General features: G+C 40.8%; 1 protein-coding gene across 9 annotated transcripts in view; it reads right to left on the reverse strand.

The window, feature by feature from the left end:
* SMYD3 (SET and MYND domain containing 3) overlaps positions 1-15,070 on the reverse strand; it is a 349,559-nt gene that overhangs the window by 311,834 nt on the left and 22,655 nt on the right. For all 9 annotated transcript variants that reach the window (XR_008329628.1, XM_053382716.1, XM_053382715.1 and 6 more), the window contains exon 2: positions 4,824-4,887. Coding sequence is in view for 8 of the 9 variants with exons in the window: in XM_053382716.1 (XP_053238691.1) it covers positions 4,824-4,887 (64 nt within the window). In the remaining variant the exon portion in view is untranslated. The remainder of the gene's footprint in view (positions 1-4,823; positions 4,888-15,070) is intronic.

Genomic DNA, 15,070 nt, shown 5'->3' on the forward strand with positions numbered 1-15,070 from the left:
TACATCTAAATAATTTTGCATATTACCCAAACCTCAGTGTAAGTGACTTTGTAGGATTCTGGAGACATATTAGAATTTAAGGAAAATTCTACCACTGTGTATTAAATGAAAATATTTTCCCTATTTCTGTAATATAAAAAGTGCCCTTCCATTTTAAGCTCTCTGCCAAAATTTCACCCCACTGACTAATTAACTGAAACTATGTGTGCAGAAAAAAACACAACCCACATACAGTACTAACAACTTCCCTATATAATTGTTACATTTCTTCTTTCAACTGTTTTATAGACCACACTAAGCTACTCTGCCAGGATACTGGGACCTACCAACACATGTGCTGAAACTGCACCTAGATAAAGGAATTCTGGACAAAAGTATTTTCTGAGATCTCACGCATAACCAGGCAAACAATTCATCCCCTCCCCTTTTTTGACTCTTTTGAATTTGTAAATTTGGGTCAAGATCTGAATAACAAGAAACTAATCTCACATCTTTCAACTGCAGCCTAGGCCAGAACTGCCAAGTTTGGGAAGACCTTTGATTTCAATAATCTGAACTATTAGACTATGTCAAGACTTGGTAAATCAGCGTTATTTAAAAAAAACCTCACATAAGCTAAAAAATTCCAGGTCCCAAAGTGCTCAAAATTGTTTCTTCACCCTTTGATTTAATTTTATTTCATATACAAACTGGAGTGTTATATCCCACAGGTCTATGTAAATGTCTGAATTTAGTTTATTGATACTTTTATCTTTTCAAAAATAGAAATTTGTAATTGTTTTGATTTAGAGACCTTGTAATCATAAACTATACCTCCTTTCCCCATATTTCCTTATCAGCAATTGTAACAACTTATTATTTTTAAACAAATTTTTCTTGCTTTATCCCCCCCTCCACAACCTGTCTGTTGTTATAATAAATAAATGAAAAAACTACAAACAAACTGGTCAATATTAACTATGATTAGCTTCAAACAAGCAAATTTCAAACCATTGTGTGTGAAGCTTGCTTGTTTGAAACAAACTGCTGGTAAAATTAACCACAATTTCAGATCTAGGTGAGACCTGTGAATAATCAATTAATGAAGCAGAAGCTTCCGTACTCCTCTTCCCAGCTGCATGGGAGGGAGGGAAGTGGTAGCTCATAAGCACAGGAGGAGGTTAAGCTTGTTTATGTAAAACTAAACTGTATGCCACGACACAATGGAGTGTTGTACTGTGTAGGTATGTTGCACAAATGCTCACCGTGCTCCTCCTGGGCCTGGAAAGGGGTTAGTTTAACCTCTAGGTTGCTAGTAAAACTGAATTACTGTGTCGCAAAATGATGCATGTCTAAAAGGTGCGCCACCAACATAAACGTTTGGAAAGCTCTGGTTCAGAGTAACATCTGAATCTAGCTGATATGTACCAATACAGTGGTTACGTAGGGTTACAGACGCTTCAGGTTACAGACTCCGCTAACCTGGAAGTAGTACCTCGGGTTAAGAACTTTGCTTTCGGATGAGAACAGAAATCGTGCTCCAGTGGCACGGTGGCAGTGGGAGGCCCCATTAGCTAAAGTGGTACCTCAGGTTAAGAACAGTTTCAGGTTAAGAACGGACCTCCGGAACCCAATATACCACTGTATCATCCAATTTCCTACATTCATAGGTGAGTGTGGATCCCTAAAGTAGACAAAACAGACCATTTAAGCAGAAAAGGAGGTATTTGGGGGGCATCTAAAATACCTCCTAAAGAGAGTGGGAACCCCAGAACTAGCCTGATGAAGACTGATCACATACATTACATTCAGTGGTCACAGAAAGCTGACTGACTCTTCGGAGGGGTACATAAAACAGGGTAGGAAGGGAATGGATTGTCCTGGAGACAGGGTTGACTAACTAGAACACTCAAACAGCAGTAGCCAGTCTACACTGCAATGTTTTGTTGCAGGTCCCCCTTATTTTTCTCTAAATCTGATCTCCTGCGGAAAAATGAATAGGAACAAATCTCTGCCTTTTGTAAGATGCCGTTCTTTCCAGTGGAGCTTTCTGCTTTGCAGCAACTCTGATCCTGGCCCAATGGAATCAGTAATCCTCTCCTCAGAATATTTATGTTCAGCCTCCAATTTTGACTGTCCCTTGATTTCTACCTCAAAAAGATTTTTCTGGGTTTTCGTTGTTGCTGCTGCTGCTATGCCAGAGAGGCTGGCAGGCAGACAACAGAAGCAAGAGGCATGACATGGGATTAAGGAGTGCCACTACACACAAATCTGCAAGAGCAGCTGAATGGACAAAAAGCATTTCTGTTTCTGGCACATGAAATAGTGGTTTAAAATTATACAGCTCATATTTTAATTTCACCCTTGCTCTCTTTGAACTAGGCCTGCACCAAATGGTCACAATATTTTCAGTGTGAAAGAAGTATTTTTAGAGAAGCCAAAATGGCCCCTAAATCAATCCTCAGTGTACACCTTCCAGAGTTGTTTGTACGTTGTTCACTACCCAACGGGTGAATCCTCGTGTACCATTATTTTTAAGGGGTGGTTTCTTTATTTTGCCAACACAATTCTGGCCACTCTGAGATCATGTAATCAATGTGAAGATGTCGCAACATCTTAAGTCAGAGGAAAGAGTCAGGGTTTCAGGTTCAGTCTGCAACATCTCCAGCTAAAAGGGCTGTTGATAAGAAGCTAGAAGCACCCCTGCCAGACTTTACTGGGCTAGATGGACCAAAGGTGTGACTCAGTATAAGGTATATTCCCATACTAGAAATATGTAAAATAACTAAGCAAGTATTAGACATCACCCCAGAATTGGCCCTACTAAACATCTTCCAAGACAACAATGCCCATTTACGCCACAAAGAACTCATAACCCACCTACTTTCAGCAGCCAGAAACACCATAACCAGACACTGGAGAGACCTGTCAGGAGTAAGCATGGACCAATGGTACCAAATAGTATGGGAAACAGCCCTACTAGAAAAATTAACCAATAAACTGAAACTGACATGGGGACAAACAGAAGAAGACATCTTTACCCTGGTATGGCTCCCCTTTATCACATACACAGCCCAACAAGACAATGACAATAATCCACCAACAGCATACAAATCAATATGGCTAACCTGATCCAAAACACCCACCCACCCCACTCACACACCAAAACAAAGATCACCACAGCCAATCACAAACAAACAACCACACCCTAGGCCAACTCCAACCTCTCTCACCACCAAAGAAACACAAATGAACAGCAGAGAACCTGCACGAGCAACGCTGACACCAAACCTTACATACATTAAGCAAAATAGAAACATCGCCACCCGACCCCACCCCCACCCATCTTCCCCCCCCACCCCTTTCCCCCCCAATGTCTCAACAAATGAAACTGATTTGTAAAAATGTTACATGGAAAAAATATGAGAGACATTACACATACTTCTGTAAAACAAGAAAATCTTTAATAAAAAAAGTATAAGGTATATTCGTATAATTCACATACCCAAACAGATTAGATTTCATGATGCTAGAAAGCCATTTCAAAGTGAAGGTATGCACAGAAGCTTAACCAGGCCATCTCTCAAAAACTGCTGAAAGGGCGGGTGGTGCATTTAGCTTATTGCGCAAGTTTTTGTGAAAAGTTCCCACTCTCAACTTGGTTTTATTCCCCCTCACAAATAATTGTTTTGGACTTCACTGAAAGTTCACCCTTCTAACTTATCTGCTGTTTCGCATGGACTACAAAGCGAGAGCTATCGGAATATAACTGTAACTCAAAGTATCTGGAAAACAAAGGTTATATGAATCCAGTTTCTTTCACCCTAAATAAACAGTCGTGTCTCTAATCATTAAGACATCATTCTGCATAACGTAGCTGTACTGGCATGTTCCTCCCGAGCCAACTAAAATTGTTCTTTGAAGCCAGCCTTTATCTGACATGCTTTGTTCCTAAAATAAATGCTGGGAAGGAGTTTAAAATATGCTAGAAGTGACACTGAGATGATCAACTGTTTATGCAGCCTTTAAAGGAGCAAGGAGATGAAGTATGCAACATCACACAAAATCGTGTGTCTCATTCTTCTAATCTTAGCAGTGCTTTTTAAAGTTAGAAAGACATTGAAATCACATCTTTATGATCACTGCCAATTTGAATCCATTCACATCGTGAATACGGACTGCTTACAAACAGGCATAGCCTTCCCTAGTTTAGGCACTGTCATGGCTGCACCTGCTGCTGCAAAAGAACCCAGTAACCTTGTGTGTATTTTGCATGAACAGTTTAACTTGGCGAAGTCCGGCCAACGTAACATAGTGCTTTACTTCTGGTTGCATTTTTAGGCAGGTGTTTGGTTTGGTTTTTGTTATGGCTAAGTATTATTTAGTTTTTTAGTACCAGTTAATTTGTATACCGCTTCATATTTCAATAGAACTGTCTAACCAGCTAACAAATCCTAGCAAAAAAGAACCAGTACATAAGAAATGCAAAGCAAATTCCACATTCAAAACCTAAGAATACTACTATTACTACTAATAATAATAATAATAATTCATTTTTAAGTAACATAATTCAATATATCAGTGTACATAAGTAAATTAACCAAGAACCACAAAAACAAAACAAATACAGAACATAAAAATATATAAAGTTACATCAAAATGCAACATAATGACACTGTACCATTAAAAAAAATCATTGTGCATGTGCATGCATGTATAATTTTTGCTGGCCATGACAACCAATTTCCTAGATCTTAAGAAGAGTTAATGGGGAAAATATCAAGGCTAAAAGGGTAACATATTTGCATTATTCATTTGCAGCTAATTATCAGAGTAATGATTACCTGGCAACGTACATCACAGTATCTTGCAACTTTGCACTGAGAACACCTAAGCAGTCGATCCTTCCTGTTGCAAAGGAAAGAAAGGGGGGGTGAAATACTTTGAATATTTAAGACAAATAACTTTCAGGTAAACTTTTAAAAAGTATGAAAAGCCTAATGCTAGAGTAGCAGTCCACAATCCAGGGAGCATTTTTAGAGCCAAGTTTCAAAGTTGGTTTTTGAAACGGTTTATAAGGCTGCTTAATGGAGTGAACTCACAAACCTGCACTTTTTAGCTTCCTAGGTTGTGGTTCTAGGAAACAGCATTCTTTGCTACTGACAACTAGGCAAGCTGTTTTGTGGTCTGGCTCTCCATCTGAAATAAAAACTGCAGAGAAACAACTTGTGTCCTTGTGGTTGTACACATCACCTTTGTATTGTGCCCAGCTGTGTTTCCTAAAGTCTCAATAAAAAGGAACTTGAGAATTCTAGGTCAAAAAAATGACCTAGAATATTTACAACTTGTATTTTTGTATGTTCAATGGGCATAAAGTTAATTATTTTAACTCTGTTTGATTATTAAACAATATACAAGATGGAAAGTCTCAAAAAAATAAAAAATAAACAAGATGGAAAGTCTCAAAATCCAATATTCATGCTCCGCTTGAACAATTTACAGCTTTTGCATCCTGTATGTAAATAATTCATAATATTTATAGGGGCTCTTCAAGCAATACCTGTTTGCTGTAAAATGAAATGCTACAATCCGGGTAGAATATATTTTACCTTTTATTGGGTGCAACAGTAAATAAAAGAAATAACCTTTTTATTTTATTGTTCTCTTCTCATACAGTCAACTATGTTTGTGTTAAACTATGTTTAACATAGGAGAAATCCCAAGCTGATTTGCAGTAAACAACACAGTGGGATATGGCTGGCCTTTTGAGGTCAAAAACGTGATATTCCATTGCAAGCTAAAATTCAGTAAATCTTAGTCCATATTTTATCTGCCTTAAGCAAAATTCTTGCTGTGAATCTGTAGGCGCATTGAGTTGCGGCATATATTTGTACTCTGAATTCCCCATCAATATAAAATAGCATTAAAGTTCTATCTAAATTGTTCCAGGGTCTGTAAGGCACTTGGGAAGGGGGCATACAATCAAAAGAGATGGGGAATTTAAACTAGAGGTGTATTTGTATACCATTATGACGCTTGGTAGAAATGCTTTTTTATATAATTCCTATTGTTTTCTAAGTAATAAAGACATGTAATTTAGTCCTTCAGTTAGCATGCTCAACAAAACACCCCAAAATATAAGTGAAGAAATAAATGACTAAAATATTATCAATTTTAAAAAAATCTTTCCAGTGTGTGCTTTTAACTGGAACACTTAAGTAGGGTTACAAAACTTTTAGTAGATTGATCAGTTAAATCAAAAGTAGCTCCAAACTCATATGGCAGCAGATTTTTTTCTGATTAATTAATTAAGTAATTAAAAGCCACATTCCGTACTGACAATCTGCCAGCTGAGGTCCATGGAGCTGTCAAAGGGCTCATATACAAAGAGAATGCAACAGCAGGTATACCACAGGAAGATCCCAGATATGCCATCAGAACAAAGTTGTTTGCCTCTGAAGATACACAGCGGGAGACAGGCTACAGCTGTGGGCAGAAGGCAGGTAGGATGGAGATGTCATATATCCTGTGCCCCTTCATCCCACAGTCATGCTCTCCAAATGATCTAACTTTACACCAGCCCCTCACATAGTGCAAATAAGGGGAGAAATTTTAAAAGCTGCCTCTGAATCAAAGACTGAGCCACACCCATGTCACCATGACAGAGTATAATATACAGTGTAACAAAGCACCAACACATAGCGCAGCGCCCGTATATGAACCCCAGACAGGGAGCTCATAACTCAGATCACAGGGCACACAAAGCGATGGCGGAAAAATTCAGTTTGCTAGGGTGCTAACTTGAATAAAATATTGGGGGGCAGTAAAGCCCGCCCTGCATTACTGATCACATGACACCGTACACGCACAGCATTTGAATGGCAATGCCCATCAACTTTGATGGACCCGGCCCCTTCAAATATTTTATTGGGGATCTGAAGACCCCTCGACCCCTAGGAGCTGACTCCCACGGTTCCACTTGGTAAGACATGGGGTGTGATGCAAGCATTGCTGAAGACACAAGGGAATGAATGAATGAAATTTATCACGGTCCCAGACCAGATTCACATTCCGTACTAAGCAAACATAAAACACAATAGAATTAAGACACAAGGGAAGTATACTTGTTAAGTTGTGGGTGAACATATCAGACGACACAGCGATTCTTCAAACAGCTCTTGTTTGTTCACAGGCCAGAACAGAACTGAACTGAAGGGTTCAGCCAGCCTGCTTATATAGAGCTCCACTAGAACGCAACAGTAACCATTTTCTGTAACTATCCAATCACTGAACGTCACTTTCAATCCCTTATTTGCATATGTGGACCTGAGTGAAAACTATCTACAGTATCCCCCTGCTGGCCCAGGGTGAGAACTTCAGTACATAACAATACTTATCTGCTAGGAGATGGAACAGGCACAACCCACCCTGGAGCAATCAGTTTTCTTTGGGTTCAGATTCAAGATGTCCACTGTACTAGTAACTACAGGGCTGGCTCAGTCATGAAGCAGGGTGAAGCAGTCACCTGAGGCAGCAGAAGCCCAAGAGGAAGTGCCCCTGCAGGCACTCCACCTGCGCTGCCGCCATGAACAGAGAAGCGAGATCTTGCCAGAACCTGCCAATTCACAGGCGCTGCCATACAACCCAGGTAAGAGAAGCTGCGGTGGCAGCACGTTCCTGTTTTGCCTCAACCATTATTATTTTTTTGCCATACTGCCAGCTCCCTACAGCATCTGAACAGTGTGACACCTTGCTAATACAGTACATCTCTCTAGCTAATGTGCAGACCCGATACACTTGATGGAAAGAAGATGGGTGCAAGTAATAGTCTGAACTGCAGGCTCGCGCTCCTCTCCCTCTCCCTACTTTCATCTTTGAGATTCATATCAGTTATTACTCTCACTATAGTAACAGGTGTGAAAATAAGCAGCAGCTGCATTTCACAGACCATTATTCAGGATCAGCACAAAATTCAGCTGTTTTGAAGTCAAAACATACTGATAGATCCAAACTCATAAAACCACAGAATTGTAGAATTGGAAGGGACCACAAGGGTCATCTAATCCAAGCCCCTGCAATGCACTCTGGAGCTCAAACCCATGACCCTGCTATTAAGAGTCTCATGCTGTACCAACTGAGCTATCCCAGCAGTCACATAATATTTCTGAAATAGTTGATATTAATGCCCTGTGCAGGATTTATAGATATTGATTTTCAAAAATGTAAACCCCAAAGTAATGACAATTAGCATATTAATTCAATCTGTTTTTCTTGGCTTTATGCCAATGGCACCTACACAGAATTCAGTGAAATCCATTCAAGTTAAAACAGAGGTATTTTGGTTTAAATGGATTATACATTGGGGTTTCTAGATCACCACAGGATTGTTAAAAATGTATTTGATAGCTTAACAGTAAAAATTAAGAAGATAGGTAAGGAGGGACATTGTAGAGATTTATATAACCGCAGTACAAAACAAGCAGATAGCAATAACCTTTTTCTCCTCTCGCAAGACTAAAACTCAGGGCGACCCAGGACAATGGATTCAGAACAGACACAAGAAGCAACTTCTTAACAGAAAGCAAAACTTAGGAAATTCACTGACACGGTATGTGGAGATGGGCAATAACGTTAGAAGGCTTTAAAAGGGAGTAAGAGAAACGCATGAAACCAAGAGCTATTAATGGCTGTCGTGGTGGCTAGGTTTGATGCTTTCAAGGCTTGTTGTGGAGAGGGGGCTTCCTGGAAGCATTTTGTTGGTCATGGTGGGAAACAGACTACTGCAATAGGCAAGACCTTTGGTCCGAGCCATAAAGCTATATCTATGTGGAACTCACCCAGTGGCCCACGACCTGCAATCCCCTGGCAGCTCAGGACTTGGCTCAGCCATAACTGTGGAGCTAGGCCTCCAGGCAGCTAGCTACAAGCATCAACAGCTTAGTAGAGCTTAGGTGCAAATGTCTGGGTCTTTTGTGGAGGGCCATGTCCTCTATTGTCCCATGTGTCAAATAAGCAACATGTTTTAGGTTAAGAATAATTATCTGGTTTTTATTTTATCCACTGTTTTCTTCTGCATCCTGTTTTGATGATATTAGAGAATAGCCAGGATCATTTGTGCAGTGGTCTGGCTAAGATGGTGAACAAGCAAATTTTCTTTCAGTGTAGTATAAGTGATCTTTCAAGGTCCTTTCCCCAGTTGTTGTTTTTTCAGTCTGCATGTTGTCACGTTGCTCCTTCAGATGTCCCACTGCTCTGCGTTATCAGTCATCACAAAAACATCAGCACATCCCTGTGTCTATTATGCTCACTGCTAGAGGCCAGGCTGGCCTTGGAAACTACCTACCTACGAGTCATTTTTCTCCTCTGTGCATGCCTAACCTTTCTTTTCACCGTAGTAACAGTTCAAGCACACAGCGAAGATAAAAGAACAACAGGAGTTTGAGGAGCTATTCAGGACTTTGAAATAAGTTGAGGTGTGTAAGAGTTCAGCAACAATGCATCAATACTGAAAAGAAGATGGATCACGGCATGAGTTACGATTCTGAGGGTCTAATCCAAAGTCCTGTTGAATCAATGGCATGCCTGCAGCATATTTCAATAGGTTTTGGTCCATGCACTCTGTGAACTGCAGTAATTATGTGAATGCAGTCTTTATAAAAACACAGGGCTCTCCATTTCCATACAAAGACGTTTTTCAACAATACAGTCGGAGCTTTACAACAACCTGGTTTGGATCAAGGCCCAACTAGCAGAGCTTTCCATTTTCAAAAAATGCCCCAATCAGATGTCTCTACAAGCTCACAAACAAGGCTATAAGGTGATGGTCATGTGAGCCATTTGCCCCCAGCATTGTGTGTGTGTTTAAAAAAAAAAGCTGATCTGTTTCTGAATCGCTCTGTAGCCTCTCAGCTGCAATCTGTGTTTCATGTTCTGAGCTGCTCCATATAAAACAAAGCTCTGTGTTCCCCCATTCACTATAAAGAGGAATCTAAAAACAGCTATAACGCCTTTTGACCAATATGGATGAAATGCACTTTCACTCCATAGCTCCTCCAGAATAGATTAAGCCTGCCAAATTGCGGTCAAATGGGTTCAGGGGCTTTTTGTGGGGGAAGTAATAGGGACTTTCTTTCTTTCACAATGCCTTGGAGCTGGGGTCTGTCTCTTTCTGACCTTAATTAAGAGGTGGTACGTATTTGTGTGTTTGTGTAATTTTGCAGCTTCACATCAGCCTTTCTATCTAGTGGTTAGTTGTGTCCTCCAACTGACCAATAGGCCTAACCATATGAGACTGCCTAGCCTGCTGCCTGCAGAGTTCTGAAGAGCTCAGGGTTGGTCTGTGGGTTTTGGATTTTCTTTTCTAAAAAGCAGAGCAATATAGGGTTTTAAAAAAAAAACTTAAATGAAAGTTTTAACTTTAAAAATAAAGCCTCCACAGCTGTGCTATAGAACTAAAAAGCAATATAGAGCTCTGCAGTGCTCTGCAGGCAACATTTTGGATATCCTTACTTCTTGAAAAGCCCAAAGTCTGAGAGGAACATAGTGAAATCACGGAAATACAGCACAGAAACAGAGCAAAGAAATGGCACAAAACTTTGTGCCAATGCACACCATTAGTATAGTGCCACTGTCATCAGGTTATATTTGTGCCAATGCACACCATTAGTATAGTGCCACTGTCATCAGGTTATATTTGTTTCCTAAGTTTCCCACCTTTCCTCCAAAGAAGCCAAGGCAGAATTTTGCATCACACCCCAAGAAGCCCAGAACACAACATCTGTACAGCTAGTTGTAACATCTGGATTAATTTACCTTTGGTCAGGGTAGCATAAGGTTTTGCAGTTCTTTAACCACTGTCCTACACTGGCTGCTGATAACAGGGGGAGTGAAACCAAGAACTCTGTAGTGTAACGACACCAGACAAATTCTACTAGATGTTATGGAGGGAGGGAGAGGAACTAGATCTGTGGCTGTCACTTACATTGGCAGCAATATGTTGATTGTGGCCCTGAAAGAGAGGGAGTTATTTGAGCAAGGCCACTCATTGACCTTCGTAGCTTAGTGGGAATTCAAAACCTGGAATGCTCTCACTTAGAAAAATCCGCATTGTAGCCTCTAGTTCATGCTATCTCTGCTGATTCATGATGCAGGGCTAAGGAAGACTGGGGCATTCAAGCAAATATTTAAACAGCTCTATGTTCTGATACAAGGCACCACCCTGATGTATCTAAAATCTTCTGTTAATGCAGAACTTTTCTGTTTATTTTACTTTACAATCCCTTTTGCAACACTTTCTGTTGGAAACAATTGTGTTACAATCAAGACTGACGTCACGAGACATGGTTGCTGAATCTGTACATGAACCAACATGCAATTATTCTTCTGCTCTTTGACTTGCAGAGGGTTAGATTCAAAGCAGGCATTCGGTGAAAACGTGACAAACCTTTTCTGTTTGCTGCCCCTGCCCCCACCCACCCATATCCTTCTAGTCAGGGTAAGTTCAAATAATTAATATCTCCTTATCTCTCCTCTTCACATGTAACCTTGGGATGATGGTATGCTGCTTTCAAAACCTTTGAGACTAAAAAAAAATCTGAGGATAAGTGACTTCTGTAAGTAAAACAAAGCCTTAGGCAAATTGGATAAATGCAGAGCAGACCACAGAGTTACTTTAAGAAAAAAAAGTATCATTTCTGTCAATTTACTTTTTAGGTTAGCCTTCACTTTGGGGAGGGGGGGGTTTGCTTCAAAGTCCCTTTCAAGGTTATATGGTCGCTGGCAAAATGTTCTTATGGCACCCATTCTACCTGATCAGGGATGGGAAACCTGTGGCCCTCCAGATATTGTTGGACTACAACTCCCATCATCCCAGGCCATTGCCCATGCTGGCTGGGGCTAATGAGAATTAGGAGTCCAATAATGTTTAGATGGCAACAGGTCCCCCAACCCAGTTCTAGGTAATTAAGCATTGCAGCATTTAATTATCTATTTGCTTACTTGTTTTATATCCCAAATTTTGCCTTTGTGTCCAGTTGAAGACCTGCAAGTAAAATCCCATTCTATTATTGTGCTGCAGGATTGCCAGAACGGCCAACCTAGAATCCTCTGATGCCAGACCCAGGTCCTATCCACTGAAGGAAGGAGAAAGGGCAAAGGCGTGCCTGCAGTAAATGAAGATATCCTTTTTAGTCAGATCAGCAAGGAAGCTACAGGTAAAAGCCTTAATGCAGTTCAAGATTTATTAGCTGACACACTGTAGCCTATTGGTGCAAGGAGTTTTCCTTGGCTAATCTCCTTAGTTTTCCCCTGTAGCCAGCATAAATTTCTGCCTAATCCCTGACTGCCATTCCTCAAGTCATCAGTTCAAGTGCTGCCTGGGAAGCAAGCCAATGTAAGTCTTGCCATCTTTGAACCCTTGTCCATTTCCGCTCTGCTTGCCTTCCTTGTACAGGTTATAATTACAGCGGTTGCAAAGCATTCATCTATTACAACTGAGTTAGGACAGCAAACCAGTTTTAGATTATGGACAAGGTCAAACTTCAGTTGCACCAACCAGAGAGGAAATCAAGCATAGATGCAAGAATAATCATAGGGTAAACAATCAAACAAACAAATCTATACTAAATAGAATACGGTATTACAGTGTACCTATCCTTATAATGTGGAGTAGGTTTTACACCACTACTGAAGCAGAGCATCAATAATTCCTGGAGTAGATGGTTGAAACAGTTCAATTTCCCATACTTTCAATACACATTCCTTTTTGTATGCAGCAATGCTAGCATTTGACTTCAAATGGAACTGTAATGTTGAAGCCTCTTTTTTTACATTTTATATATGGAAATCAACAGAAATCTCATGGCACTTATCCAGTAGCTCCCAATGAATCCCACGAATATATCCATGTTTACATTTACATTAATGAGAAGGAAGAAGCCAGTGATCAGTTGAGTAACAAAAATCAGTATCTGACAACTGATACTGGTTTGTCAGTTTTAACTAGTAACTAGAGAATATTTTGATCTATAAATTATGCATTTTTCAGGCTCCTGAATTATTGCTGTGGATAAAGCTTCTTATCGCACTTGGTCTACTATGCCTTGCCATCATGGGTATTCATTAGGAACCTGGAGGCTTTTTCCTTTTTCCTTATTTGAAAATCATACATATTTAAGGTTATTTCAGTTCAGACAGGATTTGGTGAGAACCTGGAATAAATTGTCTTCTTGATATGCCAATTTTAATGGGAATTAACCCAGTAACTGGGTGAAATGACTGCACACAGATTTTGATCTTTGTTTTGTTTTTATTATTTTCCTTGAATAAATATGGTTCCTGTGCTAGAAACCTGCCAGATGATAGTCAACACGATTAGGCAGAAGCATGACTGCAATACGGAAGCAGAAAAGCTGAAAGCAAGTCATGGGTGGCACAGGAAAGGAATATAGTTGCACTATATTGCACACCCCTTCCATCTGTGACCACACCCATCAACAGGGCACCTTCACACCAGTCCTACAGTAGATCTGGCTCATGCTATTTCCCTCCCATGGACTTCCGTAGGAGGGAAGAATAGAATATTAAGCAAGCTGCCCACCCACATTGCCATGAACTATGGAGAAAGGAGAGCACTTATGTTAGGATTCTTTTCCCGTGTTGCAGTCATGGGATTGTTTTTATCACATGACGGTGTATGTTTTCATTCCACACTGTGGGAAGTCATGGAGACAGGATGTTTGTATTACTGTGTTTCTGTGATGTAGGACGTTTGTCCTTTGTTCTTTCTCTTTGCTGTCTGATGCTGAAGAGGAAGGAGCTGAGTTACGATGCTTCAAATGTGTATATGTAAATGAATGTAGTTTAGCCAAATGCTGCGCTACTGATTCTGTATGCTGACTGCCTATACTCTGCTGATCCTGAAGTGTGCTGATGCCTCTAAGGTATCAGTCGCTGTGATGTTCAGGCTGGAGAAAGATTTTGAATCTCCCGAATGAACGACCAGGAGGGAGAGAACATGCCAGTCGGACATGTGTCTCCGCCAGACTCCTACTTGTGTGTAGGACCTCCTGGCAATTATACAAAGCAGCCTCCAGAACACAAACAGGAACCTCAACAGAATTCTAACGCTTCTGTGCCTATAGCAGGTAGCCCTGCCTCAGGACTCCAAACACAAAACAACACCCATCAGAGTTCAGCAGGACAACCCAGGATCCCAAGACACACATCTCCCCTCCATGGCTCCTCCTACCCTCCTTTACTACATGAGAATACTGTGTCTTGCCTGAACCACATTGTTCGACCTCTGGCAAGCTCCGTTAGAGATGCGTGAACTGACTCCATTAAAAAAATATTGCCTTTGACATGAGGCAAGATGAAATTAAAGTTCACTTTCCTTGCAGTGAGCCTTTCCCACATGGAAGTAATGGTTTGATAATGCAGTTAAGTGATGAATATACAGGCATAGCCAGCTAAGCGAGTCTTCATTGATGGCTCGGTGGATCCAGAAATCACATCGCTGGATGCAATCCAAAAGCAAGCAAGAGTTGAATCGAAAGCTTTCATCAACGTACATAGCACATTAACTTGTAACTGAACATGCCAAAACACCTTATCCACATTCATCTGCATTACATTACTTTACATATATACTGTCAGGGTACTGCTATTGGAACAGGGTAGGGAAGCAGAGGGGCAGTTGGGTTACAGGGAAGCTCCGAAAATCTTGAGAAGCAAGAAAATCTTCCTCTTCCTGTGGTGGGGAAAGCCACACCTCTAGTAGGGAAGAGGGGAAGGGACCAGAGGATGCTGCTGGGGAGCCTCAGCACCGCTCCTGGCCAAGCCGGCCAGAGGGAAGCACGTCTCTTCCGTTGCCCACCCTGCGCAGAGGTGTAAAACGCAAAGAAAGAAGGAAAAGGCTGGGGGTGACTAAGCTGTTATGTTGGGGGAGGACCCGGAAACGACCACTCCCAGATTCTGCTAGCGATTGAGGCAGACATGAACTTGTGGTTCTGCACTGTAAATAGTTTTGCACCAAACTAAAACCCGTAAAAGACAGGTCGGTGTCCTGACTGGTTACTTGACACATACATAC

The sequence above is a fragment of the Podarcis raffonei genome, chromosome 3, assembly GCF_027172205.1.
Source record: "Podarcis raffonei isolate rPodRaf1 chromosome 3, rPodRaf1.pri, whole genome shotgun sequence".
NCBI lineage: Eukaryota > Metazoa > Chordata > Lepidosauria > Squamata > Lacertidae > Podarcis > Podarcis raffonei.